Consider the following 24,352-nt stretch of genomic DNA (forward strand, 5'->3'; position numbering starts at 1 on the left):
TTATAAATTAGGGGTTTAACCATTGATATTCTATTTTATAGAATATACAAAGTCAAAAATCCTAAAATAGGAAAACCTTATTTTCCCACACTACTCTATAAGACTTATGGTCCAGAACTTACACCTAATCTTACGTCTATAATGCAGCATAACTACACTTCTTAATGGACTCCTCAACACAGGGTTGTGAATCTCTTTCACAAATTCAATAAAAAGAATCACATAACTTTTTGAAAGTTTCGGGTTAATCACAAAGAATAATAACTTAAAGTTTAGACACATGAGTTACTGGGAGAACTCTCCTAATATGTATATAATAGAGAAAACCTAGTGGACTTGGTTTAATTTCAAAAAGATTTGAAAAGATTTTCCTTTTCAAATTCTTAATTTAAATTCTCTCTCTCTTTTAATTCTCAATTTAAAATTATTTTTTAAATTAATTTTAAAATTGATTCTCAAATTAAATTTATTATTTAGAAAGATTTTTATTTTTAAATTATCAATTTAAAATTATTTCTAAATTAATTTTAATCAAAATTTTCATTAAGCCTACTTTATGTCTTTTATATCATTATTCTCAATTAACTCAATTATATTTTCAAAGAAATATAAATCACATAGAAAAATATGTAGAGTTCTTAAGCAGTATGGATGAAATAAAATTATAAACCTAATATAAATAGCTTAATGCACCAACATCATGAATAGTTACTTTATCTTTTTTTAGTTTTACTTTTACACATACTTTTGCTATTATATTGAAAATTGGATATAAACTTTTTAAGTTACTTTCAAAAACATATTAAAAATCACAATTATAACTGTTTGAATGACTAATTATGTCTTAAAATTTCACCTCCAAATATGTAGGAATTATAACTTTGGAAATAGCTTGAATATGTCACTTAATCTTATGAGATATCCTTTTATTTTATTTATTTTTATTTTAAAGCTCCTAATTCATTTTATTGGTTGTAAGATAAGATTGTAGCTGGTAGACTGATTAAGTAAACAAATATTATAAATTTACATATTAACATATTGATTTGTATAGGTTTTAAAAAATAACTTAACTAAGAATAAACTAATAAATTTTAAATTAATAACTTAAAAATAATTTATCGTTAAAGTTAATTTAAAATATTAAGTATTAAATTTTACCAAATGCCCACTATATTTATTTTTTCTTTCAAACCCGGAACAAAAAACCTAAAAAATATGCCACATTTGAAATAAATTTTATTATATCTTAATTTTCTTTTATAATTTATATATTAAATCAACCAACTTATTTTTCCTTACCGCCACTTTTTCAAGATCCAAACAGGCAAACAGAGTCCTTCAGGAAAATCATAACCCCGTCCAGAGCCAGCCATCCCAATTTTCATTGTCAAATGAAAAATAAAGGCACAAGATGAAGAATTGCAATTACCTCACACAAAGAAAGGGGCAGTTGGGAATCTTTTCGATAAATGTTTGCTCTACAGCATCCTCACAAGGCGAATGAACTCACCATCCGATCGGTAGGACCATGTTCTTCAACAGAGTTCACAAACTGCTTGAATTTCAAATCAATCTAATGGGAAAAGAAGCCATTTGCTTCACAAATTTTACAGTTTCAGAGCCGTTTTGCTGCACCAAGATCTGCTTCATGAAGATGAAATCGACTCCCTGTCACTGTGTCTGTCCTCAGGAAGCATGATTCCTTCTGAAAAGATGAACCGGTTGGTTGCACTGAAGATGCTGGCTATTTGCAGGACCATAGTCTGGGATGCAGTAGTTGTTGGATGGACCGCCATTGGAAGGCAGGGCAGGCATTCAGGGAGGAATTCTTTCTTGTTGAATGTTGGAGCATATAATGTAAGGACTGCCCGACAAAATATGAATCTGCAAATCCAAACAAATGATTCACCCAAGGCGAAGGTATCAAGTATTCGTTTTTGCTTGAGCAGTGACTCCAAGAAACATGCAAACATGAATATTTATCGCAGAAAAGATATAAACAAGAATGTCGATATGGATTGTTTTTTTTCTTTTTATCAGAAAGATTGCAAATGAATGTATGTCATTATGTTTTATTAATTTGTTTATTTATTTTTATATATTTTCCCCACAACATGCAGTTTCTTCTGGACTTGGACAAGATATTTGCAGGTACAAGAGAAACAAGCCATCCATCTTAATAACAGAACTTACTATTGGAGTAGGGAACAACAAAATCTATAGAATGAGAATTGAAAGAGCCATCTCTGTTTTTAAGGCTATAGGTGACAATTAGACAAAGAATAGCTAAACCGAGATGTTGAAATAGCTATACTTACAAGCATACAAGAATGTTTAACAGAAGTCTTGTTTTACTATTTGCAATACAATACATTGCCCATGATGGAGTTTTGTCCTTGGTGGCCCGCAGCAGTCATGGTTAACACATTTGAAGAAAGATACTAAAATACGTTTGTGAATGTATTGAAATGAACGATCAAAGAAATCCAAAACTTTTTCATACATTATGTTCCATTTAACTATAAGAAATCATAAACTATTTCCCTCCATTTTTTAAGTTCATTTTCCATTTTCCACTAGATAAGGGGATTCTGCCAAAACAATAAGTCGTTTGCTACATATAAAAGAAATGTTATTATCTGTCAGTTTGTTTTTCATATTATACATGGAGATTGATCATATCTTGTGTTAATGGTATGCCATATTTTCATGGTAATTTATATTTTTTGAATATCAGTTTGATATACAATGATTTTTGCCTGATATATTTGATAATAATTTTTAGAATTTTAGTTAACAATTTATTTTCTTGGTAGAATCAATAAATCATCTTAGTTAACTGTCGTGACAGCTATTACAGTAATCAATATTCTTGAATGTCCTAACCTCTACAAAGGAATCTTGACAAATATTTCATCACTACTTGCTTTAGTTTGTAACTGCAATTCGAAAAACATCTGGTTGAAGTTTTTACAAGTTTTATGTATGCAGATTTGCATGCACTTATTCTTTCACATATTTATCATCCTATACAGGTAGGTGTGAGTCTATTTGGTGTGTAATGTCACATAATCATCATTATTTCATTCAATTTTTCTCTTTAAATCGAATGTATTTCAACCATCCAAGGATTTCCAATTTCAACATTTTCTTTTTTTTAAATCTTTCTTGTTTCTAGGAATTCAAAATTGACATACAGAGACGTCAGTTTTTTTTTGGGTGTAGTTGGAAGTGATCTTTGAATTCTGAACACTTTATCCATCCATTCTATGTACATATTTAAATCGAACCAAAGTCAGTGATTGCATCCAATAATCACTGCAGCAGAACAAGAAGACTTATTCTAAGTTGATCTTGAATTAGCTCATGAAGTGAACATTTTCACAGCCTGCTGAAATGAGAACTACAATCCAGTTACTAATGCTTCACTACTCAAAGGAGAAACGAAATCATTTAACCATGACCAGATGCATGCCAAGGACAGGAAATTATCTACCCCAAATTTTGTTAAACCTTGCACATTTGTGAGATTAAAGGAAGGATTTTGCAAATATAAGCACTTTATATGGCACGATTGCAGGCAAGACTGCCGACAGCCCCAGAATGTAATTAATCTCAAAACACCTTTTTATTTTTGGTGCTAAGAAAGAATCTTGAATGCTGTTGAAGAATTCCAGTCAAGATTTTCAGGGTTCATGGATTTTATTTTTATTTTTTTGTGCATATCAGGAAATTTAAATCCTTCGAAAATTAAAAAGAAAAAAGTATGAGAACTTGAAAGGTACCTTAATAGAATTCGCCTTAGGAAGGGATCACTTAGAATCTGCGCCCAAGCAGGATCAAGTGTGTCTGAAGTTGCCAAAGTCAATCCCCAGTCATTTAATGACGAGGAAAGCAGCTTCTCAGCCTTGCTATAGAGATCCTGAAGCATTTTTCCTTCAGATAATCTATCTAACTAAATGAAACTATCAAATAACAGCAGATGATAGAATTGACTCAACAGACCATTTCCACATCAGAGCCGGAAAAACCAAGCAGGAGACAGAAAGCTTGCAAAGGAGCAGTGAGGAAAATGGTGAAAAGACTTCCAGTGGGATGACGAGAGGTATCAACAGCAGCAACAGGAGGAGATAAAGAGCTTGGAGATAGGAGCATTGCGGCTGGCTCTCCTTTTTCTGCTCCATTTATTCCCTGCACATGTTTACAACCATGATTACTTTTGATTTGGTTCTAAAAAGAGTAGATTTAGTATTCTAAGTCAATGTTCTGAAGAATTAATTGAAGATGCATTTTAACAAAAAATACTGAGCCACAATAACCACAATTTTTTCACAGAAAATATGTAAAATAGTTTAAACTAAATGAGAGTAATTGAAGAAAACAAAACGAACTTGTTATTCATATCAGAACAACTTCTCTTTTAGAGTGATGTAAAAAAACAATGTCAAGAAGATTCTTGCTGAAACTGAAAGTTAACATAGTAATGAAAATCATGGCTGTTTTGCAGGGTTAATAGCTCATGTTGCACAATTCCTTTGATTTCATTTTTATGAAAAAGAAAAAAATGAAGATTGCATTAAGAAAAGAGCAGGAAAATTACAAAGAAGGATTTGTTCACAAGGAACAAATTAGCAAAAACCAACTAATAATGAGATAAAACACACAGATCACTAGTCGTCCAGGAAAAAATCCCAATTAAAGGAGAAAAAAACTGCCAAAACCCTTGAGAGTAATAGCACCTCATTTGGCCAAAAACTTAATGTCTATTTGTTGGCAGATCTTGGAATCCATTAGAAAATGCCAACTCTCATGAACACCACTGTCAATCCTTTCTGATGTCAATAAACAAAACACCTTTAAACTATTCAAGTCACTGAAGCCTATATATATGCAAGAAATAAGAGACTATATTAAGCCAGCACTCCTTGGTTGAAACCATCCTTTCAATTTCTTGAGGTCCTCCCCAGTCAAATAGACCAAATCAAAGTAAAACTAATGCATGACAAAAAGACTGTACTTCTACCATCAATAAATATATCCTAGAAAATGAACATAGAGATTCCTGAATGAAAAGGAAATGCAAAATCATAGCACCAAAAACTATTCCATAGGGGAACTTCTATTCATGTTGGCTTTGGATCTGTTTTGCATCAGAAGGTCTTTTGAAAATTTTGTCGCTACCCTTCCATGTTTGCCTTTTCTTTGTTATTTATTTTTTCTTCTTTTTGGTCAGATTTTGCTTTTGGGAAGGATAACTCACCTTCTTGTATTTTCGTGTGCAATTCAATTCAATGAATTGTTTTTTTCTAATCCCTTAAAAAGGGGGAAAATTGAGACAAGACCTGCCACATAGCATATATGAGATGCAATATGATAATAGCAGCTTTGTACTGACTTTGCAGTATAGGAACAATAGAATGCATCATTTTTTTAATCTGCCTTCATCTTGAATCTCAAAGCGCTTTTATGCTATAGGAACAATCTTCCCCATCATCCAACCACCAAAAAACAGCCAAAGTTAGCAGAGACAGAAGATACAAAGCACTATCTTTTTGTGGAAATACCCAAGTCATTGTCAATGCATTCCAGATATAAAATTTTCACTCTATTTTTTTTTTTTTGATAGGCAAAGACACAGTAAAGAGTATATTAAAAGAAACAGGGTGCCCAACAACAAACCCAAAGCATACAAGAGGTATACAATAGGTGCCTATAGGCTAAAAACAAAAGGAAGAGGGATATAAAAAACTTACTCACCCTCATCTATAGCCCACCCACTCAGAAAAGTTAAATAAAGAATTAGGCCCATCAACAATACAACACTTGGACCAAGACCACAAATTGCTAACAAAAGAATATTTCATCCTTTGGATCGAAAGATCCTCTTTTTCAAAAGCAACCCTGTTTCTTTCCCTCCAAACCGTCCAAAAGAGGCATAAGGGGGTTGCTCTCCAATCCTTCACCCATTTCTTGCCCACAAACTGCCCATGCCACCCGAGAAAGATCTCCTTCATTGACGAAGGAAGAACCCATAGTACCCCAAAAAGGTTAAATAACAAGTCCCACAAAATCCTAGCCTTGGAGCAATGAATTAAAAGATGATTTATAGACTCTTCAGCAGCCCCACAAAGGTAACATCTATTCGGGAGAGCCCAACTCCTCTTCTTTAGTTGGTCCAAAGTTAGAACTTTACCCCAAGTGGCTTCCCAAGCAAAAAAACCAACCTTAGTAGGAACATATGGGCTCCAAATAATACTTCTTGGGAGCGGGACTGTGCTGCCACCCTCCAAAGCACTATAAAAGGATTTAACGGTAAAATTACCACCCTTTGCCTCCTTCCACCGTAACTTATCCTCCAAATTAATAACCACTTTCTTCCCTTGCGAGGAGAGAAGGAATCTCTCTACCATTCCCATCTCCCAATCACTAAACGGTCTCGAAAAGCGTGGATTCCAGCCCCCATCCTCCCCCAAAGTATCCCAAACCTCTACCACCCATGCCTCTTTGGAAGTCTCTAAAGCATACAAAGAAGGAAAAGAAATACTTAGGGCCTTGTCTCCACACCACCTATCCTCCCAAAATCTCACTCTTCTTCCATTCCCTACAGAAAATGCGAATTTGTCTTTCATAAAGGTCATTCCTTTCTAATTTCCTTCCAAAGCCCCACACCATACCCCTTCCTTACTTCTCGGGTACATCACCCCCCTTCTTCTACCCCATACTTTCTACTAATAACTTGATGCTATAGAGACCCTCTTTCTTCCACAAAGCGCCAACTCCATTTACTTAAGAGGACTCTATTAAGTTTAGAAAGACATCTAACACCTAAACCACCCTTTCTTTTATCCGAACAAACAATTGACCACTTCACAAGATGAAGCTTCTTCTCCAACTTCCCCCCACCCTAAAGAAAGTCCCTTTGAATTTTTTCTAACCTTAATCTTACTACTGGTGGCATACGTAGCATAGACATGTAGTAAATGGGTATAGTTGACAACGTGCTCCGAATAAGGGTAATCCTCCCTCCTTTAGAAATAAATTGCCTCTTCCACATGGCAAGCCTCTTCCGGAGCCTCTCCTCCACCCCATCCCAACTCGCAATCGAATTATGAGCTGCCCCCAAAGGAAGCCCCAGAAAATAGGAGGGCAGCGCCCCCACCTTGCAACCCAGTTCAAAAGCCAATTCCTCCACATTATCAACCCTTCCCACCGGAAGAATTTCGCTCTTGTCCAAGTTTATTTTCAGACTTGAAATGGCTTCAAACCACATCAAAATCCAGCTCAAATAGACCATATGCTCTTGGGAAGCTTCACAAAACACGAGGGTATCATCAGCGAACAATAGATGTGTTAATTGGACCCCATCTCCTGCCCTTCCCTTAACCTTGTAGGCTGATAAAAAACCCGCTCTCTCAGCTCTATTAATGAGGCTGGTAAAGGCCTTCATCCCAATCACAAAAAGGTAGGGGGAAAGGGGATCTCCTTGCCTCAATCTCCTACCGCTATTGAAGAAGCCCGATGGGGATCCATTAACCAAAACCGAAAAACTCGCTGTGGATATGCACCAATTTATCCAACCTACCCACTTCTCCTCAAATCCCATTTTTCACATCACAATGAGCAAAAAATTCCAGCTTATGTGGTCATAAGCCTTCTCTATATCCAGCTTGCATAACACTCCATTCTCATTCCTTTTTAACATCAAATCTATAGCTTCATTAGCTAACAGCACAACGTCAAAGATTTGCCTTCCTTCCACAAAAGCCTTTTGGGCCAAAGACACTACCTTGCTTACCACCTTCTTTTGCCTGTTAGCTAGGACTTTAGCCAACAGCTTGCAAAGGCCTCCTACCAGGCTGATAGGTTTGTAATCTCTAAGGTCATTAGTGCCTCCTTTTTTAGGTATTAAAACCAAGAACGTAGTGTTCAGGATCCTAACTTCCTCCTTCACAAAATCCCAACTAAACTGCCAAAAAGCGATAGTGAACCCATCTGGCCTAGGGGTTTTGTCCTTGTTTAGCTCACACAGTGCAAGGAACACCTCCTCTTCACTAAAAGCTACCTCCAACCTAGTTGCATCCTCATCCCCTAATCGATCAAAGTCCAATCCCGCCAAGCTAGCGTGCCAATTGTTCATTATAGTCTCCTTTAGCATTGTTTAAAATTTTGTACTAAATTTTGATATTTTACTTCAATTTTCTAAAAGTTAAAAGGAAAAAAAAAAAAAAAAACCCACACAGAACATTTATCAACCTTGATATCCATATCTTGATCAATATCATCTAAAACCTTCATGATATCATCAATATTGAGATTTTGTTTAGGCAAAATTTCTCCTATATCCTCTGAGGTTTTTGACAATTATGCGGGCACCCCCTCTGGTTTCTAAAAACATGACCACCTTTTGTCCTCAACTGCTTATTTGTTGGTGCAAGCTCCTGATATCGGTGAAAAAGTTTATAAACATGCAAATAGTACCCTTACTTAAAAATAAATTTGAATTAAATAGATTAATAATAATTAATATTAATTTATTACCAACTAAATCACCATACAATATTGAGTAATACAAAAATTATTTTATGTTAATCCGAATTAAAAACAGTTAATAATTCTATATAACAAAAAATCATCTGTTAATCAACTGTTAGCCTTTTTCTAGCACCTCCATGACATCCCTTGCCTTGTTGCACCCTTGCATGCCACCTATTTTGATACATCAGAGACTTGCGTGACTCGTACCACATGTCCAGAGAGTTTCTCTCAATAGCCCATTTCATGCCCAATGTTTCTAATACCTTGCAACTCCCTTATGCTAGGTGTGAAGCCAAGCATCCACCCAATGTCACACCCCCATGGCAATTTAGCTAACTTCCCACAATGTTAGGCACTTGCCCACAAGTCAGCCTACGGTTTGACCCTCTTGCTACATATTCACAAGCATGCCTCAACAACCCAAATCTTGTGCCTCCTAGTCACTGATCTTACAACCAATCCATGTCAGCAAGTTGTAAAGCCCTAGACGGTTCCAATAGGCCCCTTGCTTTGTCTTCCACCAATGCAAAGGTGCCACACCAACTATCCTCCATGTACCATGTGCATATTGTGCCAACGCCTCATGGCTGCACCGATCTTATCCCACTACCTTATATGTTAAGGCCCTCGTGTTTGTGAAGCCCATTGGTCTTGCATAACCCACATGTTACATCACATGTGCTAGCATGCTTTACTTTGCCAAGGGCCACACCTTGCTTAACCCACTTAATGCTTGGCTCACATGCTTGGTTCATCCTCCATGTCACTAGGCACCCCTCAACCCATGCTTTGTGCCATCCAAGCCATGCTACATAGTATGACTTGCTTTCCTTCACTGTGGCTTTGAACCCATGGTTATCTGATTCATGGTCCATGGCATTACACCCATGGTGACAATGATGTCAAGGCTTGCCCACGCCTTGCCTCATGCATGTCATGGCCAATCAGCCATATGTACCTTGGTCATGTCCCTATATTGATGCAACCCCGTGTCATGCAAAACCATATGACATTCCATTGCTCTCATAGCACCCCAATCCATTGCACAAGTTGAGCCACTAAAAACCCAGACTTCATTTTTTTTTTTTTTTTTGGGGCCAAGTTATGCCACCCATGCAAGGCCCCAAGAGTTGTGGTCTAGATTTAGTTCAGGAAGAACAAGTAGAGTAGAAGAGGAGTACGGATTAAGAAAGAACAAAAATAAATAAATAAAACTTCACTTTGCATCGTTTATAAGAGGGTAATTTTTTCCTTTAATTTCAGTAACTGTCATTCGGAGATAAACTCAGACAAAGGGTGACAAAATAATTTCAAAAGACTCAAGAGGTGTTTGTGTGATTGTCAAAAAACTTCAAGGGGTATAAGCATAATTTTCCCTTTTTTTTATTGGGCATTCTTTAAAGGGCTTATGACTGAATATAGCGGGCTACAGCATAATGCTGGCAGTTTATTTTCTATCTTAGGAAAAGCAATCACCTATCCGACATTCTGATTGTAACAGTCTACAAAGATTTTTAATACACAATAAAAATAAAAATGAAAATATTAACCCAAAAATATCATGTCAACTAAATCCAACTTGTATAGATTCAAAAGATAATTTCAAGCAAAGAAAAATCTCCATGCAGTTACGAATCCTAATATATTTTATTAGTAGGCCATTTTCTAGACCATATCATCAACTTGTATATATTTTATTAGTCTTCCATGCACACGCACACGCTCCTATGAGTGCTTATGAGCATCTGTGCAAACTTAAATGAAGTGCCCCATGTGGCCATACATGGCTTTGTATCACATGTTAAAGCTTGAAATTCGATTTGCTTACAGTATTTTTCCCCAAAATTTGTAAGTTTCGTTAGAAATAATCATGTGCTTTATGATAGAAACTTCTTATACAAAACATTTCCTAATTATATTTAAACTTCTTTCCATGCAAATATATTCATAGTTAAATTTTGTCAAGCCCCAATAGAGATCTCCAATATTTCAAAATTTCAAAATCTCCTTTTTCACCTTCAACAAATACATATGTGACACATATCCCACTGTCTTCAATTAAAATCTTTGCACTGAAAAGTTATTGACTCCCTATCAAGATTACATATACATGTTTGAATGCTTCTAACAGTAAAACTACAAGGCTAAGGATAATGATAAAGAGTTGACACACTTGCCTTGAATGCTTCACTGCTGTCACTGTCAATAACTAAAAAAAGTGGCCTTCTTGTAAAGGGAATCAAGTCGCAAGGGTAAATGAAATTTAAACCTGAAAAAGGATAAATTGATTTAACATTCTAAAATAGCGTCCAGGGTGACATAACTGACAAGATCATGTTTTCAAAGCAAGCCATCTCATTGACCAAAGATTTCACGTAATTATGAACCAGCAAGAGTAAGGATAGTCAATATAGATGAAAACAACAATGAATCAGCAGTGCATTTTATTTCGATAAGTAATCAATCAACATTGCATTATTAAAAATAAAAATAAAAAAACTGTATTTCCTCTTCCTACCAGTCCAATATTGTAAATTCATTTCAAACATAAAACTGAGGCACATTTTAATCCTCTTCTTCAATATAACATGTAACAGCTACCAGAAAAAGTTTTCTACAGTCACTGCACTTTATAAGCTATTCCCAGTGCATGAATAAATCAACAAAACTGAGCTATTTTATCACCTATTATGGGTCAACAAAGGTAGACAGTGAATGATGAAAAGCTAGAATTAGGCACACCTGATACCATATCAAAGAAAAGCCTTTGTTCGATGTATCTTCGGGGCACCCTCGGTTGAACCCAATACTCATCTCAAAAGAGATGGGTGTGTGAAAGGAGAAAGAAGGGACACAGAAAGTTGGAGGAGGAGATTAGCTCGAATTATATGTGTTATCCTACTGCCAAAGCTCTTTGGGACAACATTATTCAGATGTATTCAAACCTTGGAAATTAGTCCCAAATCTATGAGTTACCACTCAAATTGGGCAATATTTGTCAAGGTGAGAATTTGGTTACTAAATATTTTAATGTGCTTAGGGGTTTATGGCAGGATCTTGACTTATTCAATGACTATGAGTGGAAAAATACGGATGATTGTAACTATTTTAAGAAGATGGTAGAAAGTTCACGGATAATCAAATTTTTAACTGGGCTTAATGTTGAATTTGATGAAGTTCGGGGTAGAATCATTGGTCGGCAACCTCTCCCTTCTCTAGGTGAACTATACTCTAAAGTGCGTTGTGAGGAAAGCCGGAAGAATGTTATGCTTAGGAAGAAGCTCTCTTGACCTATGGAAAACTCAGCCTTATTGGGCACTGCAGCAGCGACTTCTCGCAATCCTAATAACCAGCGTCGTCCAGATGACAAGCCAAGAGTTTGGTGTAATCATTGTAATAAACCACGCCACACTCATGAAACCTGCTGGAAATTACGTGGGAAAAGCCAGCTAATTGGAAGCCAACTGATCGGAAACTCGTTGAATGGAAGACTAATAAGCAAGGCAACTCTAATCATTTCCTTGCTAAACACATGCTGCCGAGACACCCTCATTGAGCAAAGAACAATTAGACCAATTGCTACAGCTGCTAAAACCTGCTCCGCCGACTCCTGGTACTCCTATAGCATCTCTAGCTCAATTAGGTAGTCTTTCGTGTGCATATTCTCTTTCATTATATGCACCTTGGATCATAGATTCAGATGCCTCTGACCACATGAATAATTTATCTCATTTGTTTATTTCTTATACACCTTGTTATGAAAATAAAAAAGCACGTATTGCAGATGGAAGTTTATCCTCTATTGTTAGGCAAGGCTCTATTCGTTTGTCTGATAAGATTGTTTTACAATCCGTTTTACATGTCCCAAAACTCTCTTGTAATCTCTTATCCGTAAGTTGTTTATCTAAGGATTCTAATTGTTGTGTTGTTTTTTGTGCCTCTCTTTGTGAATTCCGGGATTTGAACTTGGGGATGATGATTGGGAGTGCTAGATTGATCGACAATCTTTACTATTTTAATGACAACCGATTTGAGAATAAACAAGCTCAGGGTTTTATTAGTAGTGTTCGTTCAATCCCTGTGCATGATTAAATAATGCTATGACATAACAGATTAAGACATTTTAGTTTTTTCTATTTAAAACATTTGTTTCTAGGTTTATTTAAAGGATTGTACTTCTTTTGATTGTGAAACTTGTTTTTCGGCCAAAAGCCATCGCAATTCTTATAAAATAAAGCCATATTGTGCCTCAAAGCCTTTTTATTTGATACATAGTGATGTTTGGGGTTCTTTTAGGATTACTACTTTAACTGGGAAAAAATGGCTTGTGACGTTTATTGATGATCACACATGCCTATGTTGGCTTTATCTAATGAACTCAAGTCTGAGGTTGCAAAACTCTTTCAAGATTTTTATTCTATGGTTGAAAACCAATTTCAAACCAAAATAAGTATTCTTTGAAGTGAAAATGGAACAAAATTTTATAATGATTATTTAGGTGATTTTTTGCTAGAGAAAAGTATTTTACATCAAGCAACCTGTAGGGACACTCCTCAACAAAATGGAATTGCAGAACGTAAAAACGAACATTTACTTGAAGTAGTTAGAGCTCTCATGTTTCATATGAATGTTCCTACACACCTTTAGGGGGATGCAATTTCAACAAGTTGTTATTTGATTAATAGAATGCCTACAAGGATTCTAAACTATGCAACACCTTTACAAACTCTTAAGAATACTTTGCCAAACACACACCTCACCTCAAATTTACCCTCAAAAATTTTTGGTTGTACAGTGTTTGTCCATATGCCAACTCATCTTTGACCCAAATTTGATCCAAGAACCGAAAAATGTATTTTTCTAGGTTATGCTCCTAATAAAAAAGGGTATAAGTGTTTTAATCCTACCACTAGGAAAATTCATGTTAGTATGGATGTCAACTTTATCGAAAATATTCCCTTTTATAACAAAACTACTCTTCAAGGAGAGAGCTCTAATGAAAATCAATTTTGGCAACAAGAACAATCAAAACCTAGTATTTTTCTTCCTAAAATAAAAAAAAAAAAAAAGATGTTTTAATTAGTGAAAAAAGGGGAAATACAGATTTATCTATGCCAAATAAAATTGCATCACAAACAGGGGGAGAAACTCTAGAACCTATGTCCATTGAGCTCCATGTTTATACTAGGCACAGTTTTAATTCTAATACTGAGAATAATTAAGTCAATCTTGAGTATGGTCAATCATCAGCTCTTAATTCCCAAAATCCAGGTAATCTTCCTATGGACTCTACTCCTTTACCTATTTCTGATCTTGATATCCCTATTGCAATCTGAAAAGGAGTTAGGAATTGTACCAAATATCCCATTACCAAATATCTGCCTTATCAAAGACTCTCAGGAAAATATAGAGCTTTCACTTCAAATATCTCTCACTTATTCATTCCTAGAACTATATAGGAAGCACTAGGACACTTGGAGTGGAGATCAGTAGTCCAAGAAGAAATGAATGCTCTTGTGAAAAATAGAACATGTGAAATTGTTGATTTACCTAAGGAGAAGAAGACAGTGGGATGTAAGTGGGTTTTCACAATCAAGTGTAAGCCCCATAGTTTTAAAAGGCTCAAGGCGCACCAAGGCGCAAAGTAGTCCTGGAGCCTGAGGCACAAGGCACACCTAAAGCGCGGGCTTTAGTGAAGTGAGGCGCACACTAATTTACTTATATATTTTCTCCTATTTTCCCCTATATATATATTTTTTTCTTCTTCTTCTTCACTTCTTCAGCATGGCTGAGGCTAGGGCACGATTGGGAGTGGTCTCGGGTTGAGAAAGACCAGAAAAGGGGGCTGGAATGGAGGAACAGGCCAAAACGGCGTCGTTTTGGCCTGTTTTTTTTTTTTAAAAGGAACAAGGTCCAAAACGACGTCGTTTTGGACCCTTCCTTTTAAATTAAAAAGGGCCAAAACGACGCCGTTTGGTCCACAAATTAAAAAAAAAAAATTAGGGCTGAGGGTGTAGAGTTCTGCAACCCGACGGGAGGAAGAAGAAGAAGAAGAAGAAGAAGAAGAAGAAGGAGAAAGAGGGGTGCGTACCTGGTCGGACCGTCGGAGGCGACTCAGGCGAGCGCCTCACGCCTTGTCGGAGGCGAGCGCCTTGCGCACCTAAGCGGCGCCTTCCTGAAAGGGCGTCGCCTGCCTTCAGGCAAGGCGCCGGAGGGTGGCGTTGCGTCGCCCCGAGCCTAGGCGCGCCTTTCACAACTATGGTAAGCCCAATGGTAGCATTGAAAAATATAAAGCAAGGTTAATAGCCAAAGGTTTCACACAAACCTATGGAATTGACTACCAAGAGACCTTTGCACCTATTGCAAAGATTAATTCCATTCAGATTTTACTTTCTCTTGCAGTACATTTTAATTGGCCTTTACAACAATCTGATGTGAAAAACGCTTTCTTAAGTGGCGATTTGGAGGAAGAAGTGTTTATGGATTTACCACCGAGACTCGAAGAAAAGCTAAAAAAAAAAGAAAAAAAAGGTTTGCAGATTAAAGAAGTCCTTGTATGGTCTTAAGCAATCTCCTAAGGCTTGGTTTGAGAGATTTGGAAAAGTAATCAAGCTTCAAGGATATATTCAAAGTCAAGTTAACCATACAATGTTTTATAAACACTCAAGAGAAGGAAAGATTGTTGTGTTGATAGTTTATGTAGATAGCATTATTCTAACTGGTGATGACAATCTAGAACTTGAGAGATTGAAGAAAGCTTTAACTCGTGAATTTGAGATAAAAGATTTGGGCCCCCTAAGATACTTTCTTGGTATGGAGTTTGCTAGATCCAAGAAAGGTATTTTCATTTCTCAAAGAAAATATATACTTGACTTATTAAGTGAAATGGGTACTTGGATGTAAGGCTATAGAAACTCCTATAGAACCGAATTTGAAACTCCAACCAGTAAGTCCAGTAGAGGTGATTGACAAAGAGAAATCAACGCCTAGTTGAGAGACTTATTTATCTCTCTCATACTCGTCCCAATATTGCTTTTATGGTAAGCATGGTGAGTCAATTCATGCACTTAACAAATCAGGGACACTTTGATGCAGTGTACAGAATTTTAAGGTACTTAAAGGGGACTCTAGGAAAAGGACTTCTATATGAGAACCGAGGACATCTCGAAGTGGATCTGTTTACTGATGCAAATTGGGCAGGAAGTGTAATTGATAGGAGATGAACTTCGGGGTCTTGTACTTTTGTTGGAGGCAATCTTGTGACTTGGTGGAGTAAAAAGCAGAGTGTAGTGGTTAGAAGTAGTGCTGAAGCTGAGTTTAGAGCTGTAGCCCATGGCATTTGTGAAGTTTTGTGGATTAAACAATTACTTAAAGAAGTTAACGCTACTAGCTCTTTACCTATGAAGGTCTTTTGTGATAATAAAGTTGTCATTGCCATTGCACATAATCCAGTACTCCATGATAGAACTAAACATGTCGAGGTTGATAAACATTTTATCAAGGAGAAATTGGAAAATGGACTGATTGTTATGCCCTATATACCTACGGTTGAACAAGTTGCAAATATACTCACTAAGGGATTGCCAAAGAAGCAGTTTGATGATTTTGTAAGCAAGCTGGCCATGAATGACATCTCCAAGCCAGCTTGAGGGGGAGTGTTGAGAATCTCAATCATATCAGAATTTTTCTGATCTGGTTGTTACCTATTTTTTAGGGATAATTTGTTGTTGTTTTTTAGGGATAAGTTGTATATTTTAAATTTATTTTGTTCCTAGAAATTTGGGTGTACAACTGTAGATTTATTTAGATTTTTTGTAGCTTTTCTATAAAAGGAAGCATGTTTCCCTTCCTTAATCAATCAATATATGACATTTTTTTTCCTTTTCTACACATCCAATTTGCAAAAGTTTTGAACTGCCTCTCGTTTATAATCTCTAATAGCCCCTCTAATTCCCTTCCTGAACATAATTCTTTTTCTTTTTTGTAGTTTTGGACCCTTTACTTGGGAAGCAAAGAAAAACACAAATTCATTAAATGATTACTTATGTCCTTAAATAGACATTGGAAGGTTTAGCCTTTTAGGAACCTATTCAGCTACATATCTAAAAACTAAACTTTCATGGATTGCTTAGTCTGGATGATTAGAGAGCATGAAAATCTTTCAATCAAAGGTAGTGTCAGCAAAGCTCTTAGGGACACAAATCAATAGGCTATCCTTGATCAACAAAAAAATGTTGGATCAGATCAAGAAATAGAATCAGGTGGCTTAACAGGATTCTGATTGCTGCGATCTTTACTAAATTCATGGAGCATTTGAGTCATTTGACTACACTGTCAAAGGAATAAAGATTCAAAGAGCTTAGAAAGAAGACAAAATTATAACTATCAGAGATATATATCCTAGTTATTTCAAAAATATTTGTTCTTTTCATATCAAAAGAAAGAACTGATACACTAGAATTATCCAATCAATGTGGAGTACCTCCATTTCCACGACTGCCAATATGTAAGCAACCAGAATGGCAACTTATGCAATCTTCTTTACTTTGCCAGAAGAAGGGTTAGGGCTATCAGATGGGGAGCGAAATGGAGAAGTGGAGTTTGCTTCAGAGTGGATGTTATGAGATTGAAAGCTCCTGACAATGTTTTCAGTAGTGTCAAGACTTGTTCCAGCACCATAAGAAGGTACAATAGTCTGTCGGCCTCTTCCTGAAGCAATTTGAAAGATGTGAGGGCATGCTGACTTTAAACTAATTCCTATGAAAATAAAAATGAAACCACAATCTTAAAATAAACACAGTTTATGCCACCTGAACCTGATAAATAAATCAAGAGAACTCCATCAGGGGGAAGCTCCTCACAAATAGTGGCCAGAACCTGCCAACAGAAAGAACAATCACATGCATGTCAACAACGTTAAAAGAGAATAAACAGAGCAGAGCAAGTCCTGTGATGTTCTTGCAGAAACATCCTTGATAATTATGCTGAAGAAATAAAGGAACTTTTCCAAATTTATGAGGCATTATACTTCTGTAAAAAGAAAAGAAAATATCATGACGTGATCAAGTAAAGCACCTCAAGTAAAGGTCAGATGAGGTAGGTTCATGGGAACCAGTTCAGTCCCTCTGATTGGGCTTGGTTGGCCTTACAACTGTCCCAATTTGTGCTATTTCCTCTCCCAAATCAAATTATCCTAAAAGTCCCATTAATATTTATATCCAAGTAATAGAAAAACCCTCAAGAAGAAAAAATAATTCATACCTTTTTTATTTTTAACTGATGATAAGGGATTCTTTCTTCACTTTCATTTAGTCATTAGATTCCACTGTCAAGTAGTTATTTTATGCCTAACTGTAGCCCATCAAAGTTAAAAAAGGAACTACATTTTCTAGAGGGGGAAAAATATAACAATTGGGAAAACATCAATTCTCTTGTAAGCTGCACATTTTCATCTTATTCATAAACCGCATAGCTTGCTTTGATTTTACATTGTTGCTAGTTCATCCTCTTTCTATTTTTTTTTTTTTTATTTATATGCTTTTAAAAAGTTAGAAACAACTATTTTATTGGATTGAAATAGCAAGTAAAAAGATGAGAAATCTTTTTGACAAGTACAAACATGAAACACCTCTATACAAAGTTCGGTTAAAAAGGAAAATAGGTGTATACTAGTTTAGTTTATATCTTTTTTATCTTTAACTGATGATAAGGGATCCTTTCTTCACCTTCATGTGGTCATTAGATTCCATTGTCAAGTAGTTATTTTTATCCAAACTATAGCCTTTCAAAGTTACAAAGGAACTACATTTTCTATACGAGGAAAAATATAACAATTGGGAAAACATTTTTTTTTTTAATCAGAAACAAAAGATATATTAATTATGAAAAAAGGTACAAGACAAGGACGGTCCTTCCCACAAAATTCAAAATACTAATCATAGTAAGACTAAGCACCTCCATTATACAAGTAGAATTGTACACAAAGGTATAGATTGCTTAAGGATACACAAAGGTAACATCTCCTTAAAACCGGACTCAATTCCTCGCATTGTTATCCTCCCCCTTTGAATCACAAACCGAAAGTCAACTGAGTTGAATAACATTGAGTGGAATGTCTTGAAAGGCGATGGTACAAGAAGCTTACAAGGAGGAATAGAAGTGAAGTAGATCCCACACCATTTCTTTCGTTTTCCACTTTTCGTTAAAGATCATAGCATTTCTCTCTTGCCAAACAATCCAAAACATAGTGCAGTAAATGATTTGCCAAAGGGTCTTGCCTCTGATGGAACTCCCCAAACCTCTAAATGAGATGGTCAACATGTCACATATACTCATGGGTGGAACCCAATTCATCTTGGCTAGACCGAAAAGCTTGTGCTAAAGCCCTAACATTAACGGGCAATGTAGAAAGAAATGGTCGATTGATTCTCCACTTCCCATGCATATGATGCACTAACAAGGATTAAGAGATTTGTAAGGTCCTCTCAACTGTAACATAACATTGGTGTTTGCCTTCTTGTGCGCCACTAACCAAGCAAAGGCCTTAACATTTAATGGGGCTTTTGATTTTCATAAAATTTTGGCTAAAAAGAACAGGATTGGATTTGATAAATGGGGTATGGCTAAAAAAACATTTTTTATTGAGAATATACGTGAAAGAATAAAGACAAAGCTCTTGAATCTAAGACAAATGGAGATAAGGGCATAGGAGTGAGTGAGAACATGAATCCTTCAAGATTTTCAATTTCTAGATCAGTGGACTACGATAAAAGTCAAGGTTCCAAGAAGGTAAAAAAGAGTTACCAAATACAACTAATATGGAGAGATTTTTCATTGTGATAACTCTACAAAGACCTAGAAATTATGGACACAATGGTTGATCTCCCCACCACAAATCTTCCCAGAAACGAATTCTCACCCATCACCCACCACAAAGTGAGTGTATGAAGAAAAGTCCAAGAAAACTTGTGCAATGGCCCTCCAAGGACATCTATGTGACCATATAACTAGAATGTTGGTGTCTCATCCATTAGGATGTGTCCCATAAATACTTGAAGTAACCTAGTGTCAAAGGCTTAAACTTTCCCTAGGTCTTACCTCTAATTCCATTATGAAAAGGCAGAAAAAGCATCTCCTCTTTTCACAAAAATTATAACCCACTCCACCTCTCATGTCAACTTCATTTCAAATCCTCTTTTTGTTAACTGGAGTAGACAATCACATTGGGTATCATCTAAATTAGAGAAAAATAAAGCATCAGGAACCAATCCCAACCACTAGAAGCTCATGGTAGTGACCAAGGACTAACCTAATGGCTTAAGCTAAAAAAGATCATGGAAAGAAAGGTAAAAACAAGTCATAAAATTCATTATCCAGGAAGCCTTATAATCAATTGTTTAGAGAAGACCGAAGTAATGTCTCTCATCCACCTAAAACTCAAACTCATTGCTTTCATTTTGTTTTACTATTTTAACTGCTTGATGGGCTTCAACATCATGTATAAATTATTTTTACTTGCTATGCCAATCAATGACACTACATAATTTGTAGAGAGAATGGTAGCACAATTTGTGGTCTGGTTTTGAAAGGAAAAATATAAATATGTGGGAGGAGAGCACCCATCAAAAGTGGGGCCTTAATAATGCTTCTTGGGAAACAAAGTCTCTTCGCATTGTGGCCTTATCTTTCAATGAAATCATGGCTCCACATCTACAACCTCTTTATTTTTATTTTTTTTATTATCAGAAACAAAAGATATATTTATATGCATTAATAAAAGTTGAAGAAAAGGATGATGAGAGATCCTTTCCACAAAATACAAAAACTGATCAAAGTAATCCTCCACCATACAAGGAGCACTATACACATAGGCACATACAAAATAATTCAGAAATCGAAATAAACTTATCTCAAAGTTATCCACCCCTTTTGAATTACAAACCGAAGGCCAACTAAGTTGAATAACATTAAGTAAAACTCCTCTAAAAGTGACAATACAAGAGGACCAAAGGTAGGAATAGAAGTGAAGTAGATCCTAAAACATCCCTTCCTTTTTCAACTTTTCCTAAAAAATCTTAGCATTTCTCTCTTGCCACACAATTCAAAGTAAAGCGAGGCAAGCAATTCACCAAAAAGTCTTGCCTCTGATTGAGTTTCCCAATCCTCTAAATGAGATAGTCATCCTATCTTCGACACTCTTGGGCAGCTCCCAAACCAAATTGGGTAATCTAAGAGCTTATGCTAAAGCCCCAACGTTATTGGACAATGTAGAATTTCCTTTTTCATTATGTCTAAACATAAAACTTCCTTCCAAACACACTCCAATACACCTCATTCTTAATTTAAACAACAAGCCATTCCAAGGGGAACGATTTCCATGTTAGCAATTTGACCAAGATTACAATTCAAGAAAATGTCCATTCAAACCAACCTTATCATTGTTGCTGTCCAATCTTCACATATAGAAGAAAAATAACTACTATTTTGGATTGATATTCTACAACCTAACAAGCCAGTTAAAAATGTAGTGAATAAAGAAGCAAGATGAGATCTATATATTAAATATAACACAGGATACTCACTGCTATAAAATGTGTAATGGATGGTCGATATAAAATGGCTTTCCGTGGATTAGGGGGCAAAGTAGGATCAGTAATATCATGAGAGTAGTTTATGCGGCTAGGACCAGGGGATCCATTTTGACCAATTTTAGTACCCATCCCACTTAAAGAAGCACCACCTGACTGGTAGAATGAGCCACTAGGCTCCCACTCCAAACATTGAAGCATCCTAAAAGTGTCAAAAGTGAGCTCTGAAAACTTGACCTGATAAAAAATTAACAAATAAGAAGACAATGGTAAGGAAAATAGTAAAATTCAATGCATTAAATACAACAATATCAAAAAAAAAAAGAAAACAAGGCATCAAACATTTCAATACACAACTAAACTATCTAGACTTTTTTCTTATAGGTGAGTTCTTTCTTTTCTTGTCCCTAAGACTTCACCACTTCAGCAAGCCTCGAGGGATTTCAATGGGTTTTCCTGTCATATAGGAAAAACTCAATGCATCTAATTCAAAAACATCAAGGAAACAAATTATCAAAAAATTCCACTTCAAGACAACACAATGGATTTTCCCCTATTTCACTATTTGGCGAGAAAAATAAGAAAGTGAAAAAACAACCTTTATAGCTAACCTCATTATGGTGGTAGCTGCTCAGTATTGCATCACGTAATCTTAAATTTCTCTTTCCGATAGATATGGAAACTTGAGGTAAACAATCAGGACTGGGATCTAGTACAAGACTATATCTTAAAGGCCTGGTGTTCATGAAAGTTGTATCAGCTTTCAAGAATCTAACTATTTCTTGAACCACCAGCTTCCATTCTTTAAAGTCTGCTTCCTGGGAACAAGATATTTTCAATATCAATATTCAATCAACATTCAAGCAAAGCAAAAATCATAAAATTCAGAAGATGAAGAGCACATTTGGAGCCCATGCGCCCATGGAATTGAATGCTCTTATGTATTTATATAGCGATTTTAAGTATAAATCTTCTATCATAATAGAGCTTAAAAGAAAACTAAACAAATCTATCTATCAAGATTCCGAAAGGGGTTGTTACACAAAATTAGAACCATTAACACAAAAATCCGCTGCTTTACTATCATTCATGTTGATGGCTCCTATTTGAAGTAATGGTTTCATCATGATGAGTTCTTAAATTTCTATATTTCTAAATTTTCTTCTTTCAAAAAGTCTTTTCTTTTCCTAAGGCTTCTATTTAAGTCCATAGAATTTAGAAGTCTTCTTTATTAGAAGCTCTTATGGAAAGAAGTTCCTGTAAAATGAGTTTTTAATTCTAAAAAGAAAGTTTTTATTTTCTTTAATTTTAGAAGGTATAATAATTCTAGAAAATGAATAAAAAATTCTAATAAGTTACTACAAATGTTAAGGTTATTTTTTTATAGTTTTATTCTATTTTTATGGTCTTGTTAAGCCTATAAATAAGGTTAATTGATGTAAAACAAGATTAATGATTTATGGCAAAATAATATTAAGTTTTGCATACTTTGCAATCTTCAATAGTGAAACTATTGATTTTTTTTTTTTTTTTTTTTTTTTCTGAATGAGACTCATAAAAGGCCTTAATAAGACTATAAGGTTTCCCATCTTTCTTTTCATACCCTTTATTTACTTATTCATTTTCCCCTCCTTAAATCGGAAAATACTGAAGTCCTAACCCACCTTATTTGATTAGGGTTGTCCTACATCTCATGGGATGTCAAAACAGGACCTAAAAATGATTAAACTGTTTCCATGCTTTCATCACTAGTGATGACAACTCCCATATTCAACAACAGCTCCATCCTTGAAAATGAATTTGCATAAAACATGAGACATAAAATAAATTAAGCAATTCAATTTTCATGGGCTGTTAAGTAGGGCTTTGAATGCAAGAAACTTATTTTCCTAAAACAGATGAAAAGAAAAGATTAACAAGAAAATGACCTGAAATGTCCGCTTACACTCATCAACCAACATTTTGAGCTGACTAACCAACTGATGCACCATTTCTCTTCGATTCAAAACCAAACACACCATCATAAACCTAGCAAAAAACCTCAGTTGTTTATTAGCAAGATTGAGATCCTGAAGCAATCCTTCCTTGAAATATTCCCGACTCAGTATTGCTTCATAGAATACATAAGATTCTGATAAGTAACCTGCCTCACTTGTCCGCATATACTGCCCAAAATAAAGCTGTGCAATCCGAGATGCAATCTCTCCAATCTCCCACCTCTTGAGTCCCGCTTCCACAAGCTTCTGCCGATTCTCTTGTTGAAATTTCCAGAGCTGTGTGTAAACCTTGAATACCTTGTAAAAATAAGTATCATACCTGAAACAAAAGCACATTTATATCATATATAGGTTGGTTTATTATGCATGAACCTGAATGATCAAATTTCACAAACTATGCACAGGTACAGAAAATTTAAAAAAACCCCACAAAAGGCAGATTGCAAAACAAATTATAAGAACCACCATTCAGTTGAACCTTTCCAACTACTTTCACTTCATGTTCTGGAAACTCCAACAACAGACCCGATTTCTTCTCATCTCTAAAAACAGTTTTCAAAGAGATTATTATAGGGTTGACCCAAGAAAATTATGAATCTCTTAGCCCTCATTTTCTACTCTTCTTCAGAGTTCTCTAATGCTCTGCTTGGCATAGAAAGTCCACAAAAAAGAAAAAAAAAATCCCAATTGAACTGCCTTACGGCACTATAATACATAACCACTCTACTGATCAAGACAATTCAATGTTTTCCCACTGTGCTGCTAGGAAAAGAAAATAAATAAATAAAAAATACAAAAAATTAAAATTTTCCTTCCTTTCCTTTCCATTAAGGCACTTTTTCCGGAAATAGAGAACAGAAACCCCAACTGAGTTGCTCTCTAGGCATAATTCAAAACAATTCATTTACCTTGTTTGACAGCCAAAAAGAAGACGAATAATTGAAATTTTGTTTTCTGCGCATCATGAAATTTTCTAGGGAAAGAAAGAGAAAAGCAGAAAAAGGAGAGCGTAGAGAAGATTACCGATTGCGCTGATAATAGGGTAAATCCCTGATTTTGGAGAACTTTTTGTCGGCTTTATCCACCAGAGACCAGTAGACTTCACTCACCGGAATATTACCGCTACTACTACTATTATTATTATTGCTCGCCATTTCCTTTTTCTTTCTGCTGAGCTTCACTCGCAGCTCTCGTTGATCACATTTGCAGCGAGAGAGAGAGAGAGAGAGA

The 24,352-nt window shown here is 35.6% G+C and overlaps 1 protein-coding gene across 1 annotated transcript; it reads right to left on the reverse strand.

Annotated features, from left to right (window-relative positions):
• Positions 1–1,340: 1,340 nt before the first annotated feature.
• Positions 1,341–24,352, reverse strand: LOC117932360 (protein SCAI homolog). The gene is given in 11 exon segments (XM_034853590.1): positions 1,341–1,887; positions 3,789–3,925; positions 4,009–4,194; positions 10,716–10,807; positions 17,021–17,063; positions 17,066–17,247; positions 17,349–17,415; positions 21,120–21,362; positions 21,737–21,943; positions 23,054–23,441; positions 24,146–24,352. Coding segments are annotated over 11 exon segments (1,914 nt in total). The 5' UTR covers positions 24,277–24,352; the 3' UTR covers positions 1,341–1,649.

The sequence above is a fragment of the Vitis riparia genome, chromosome 15 (assembly GCF_004353265.1).
Source record: "Vitis riparia cultivar Riparia Gloire de Montpellier isolate 1030 chromosome 15, EGFV_Vit.rip_1.0, whole genome shotgun sequence".
Lineage (NCBI taxonomy): Eukaryota > Viridiplantae > Streptophyta > Magnoliopsida > Vitales > Vitaceae > Vitis > Vitis riparia.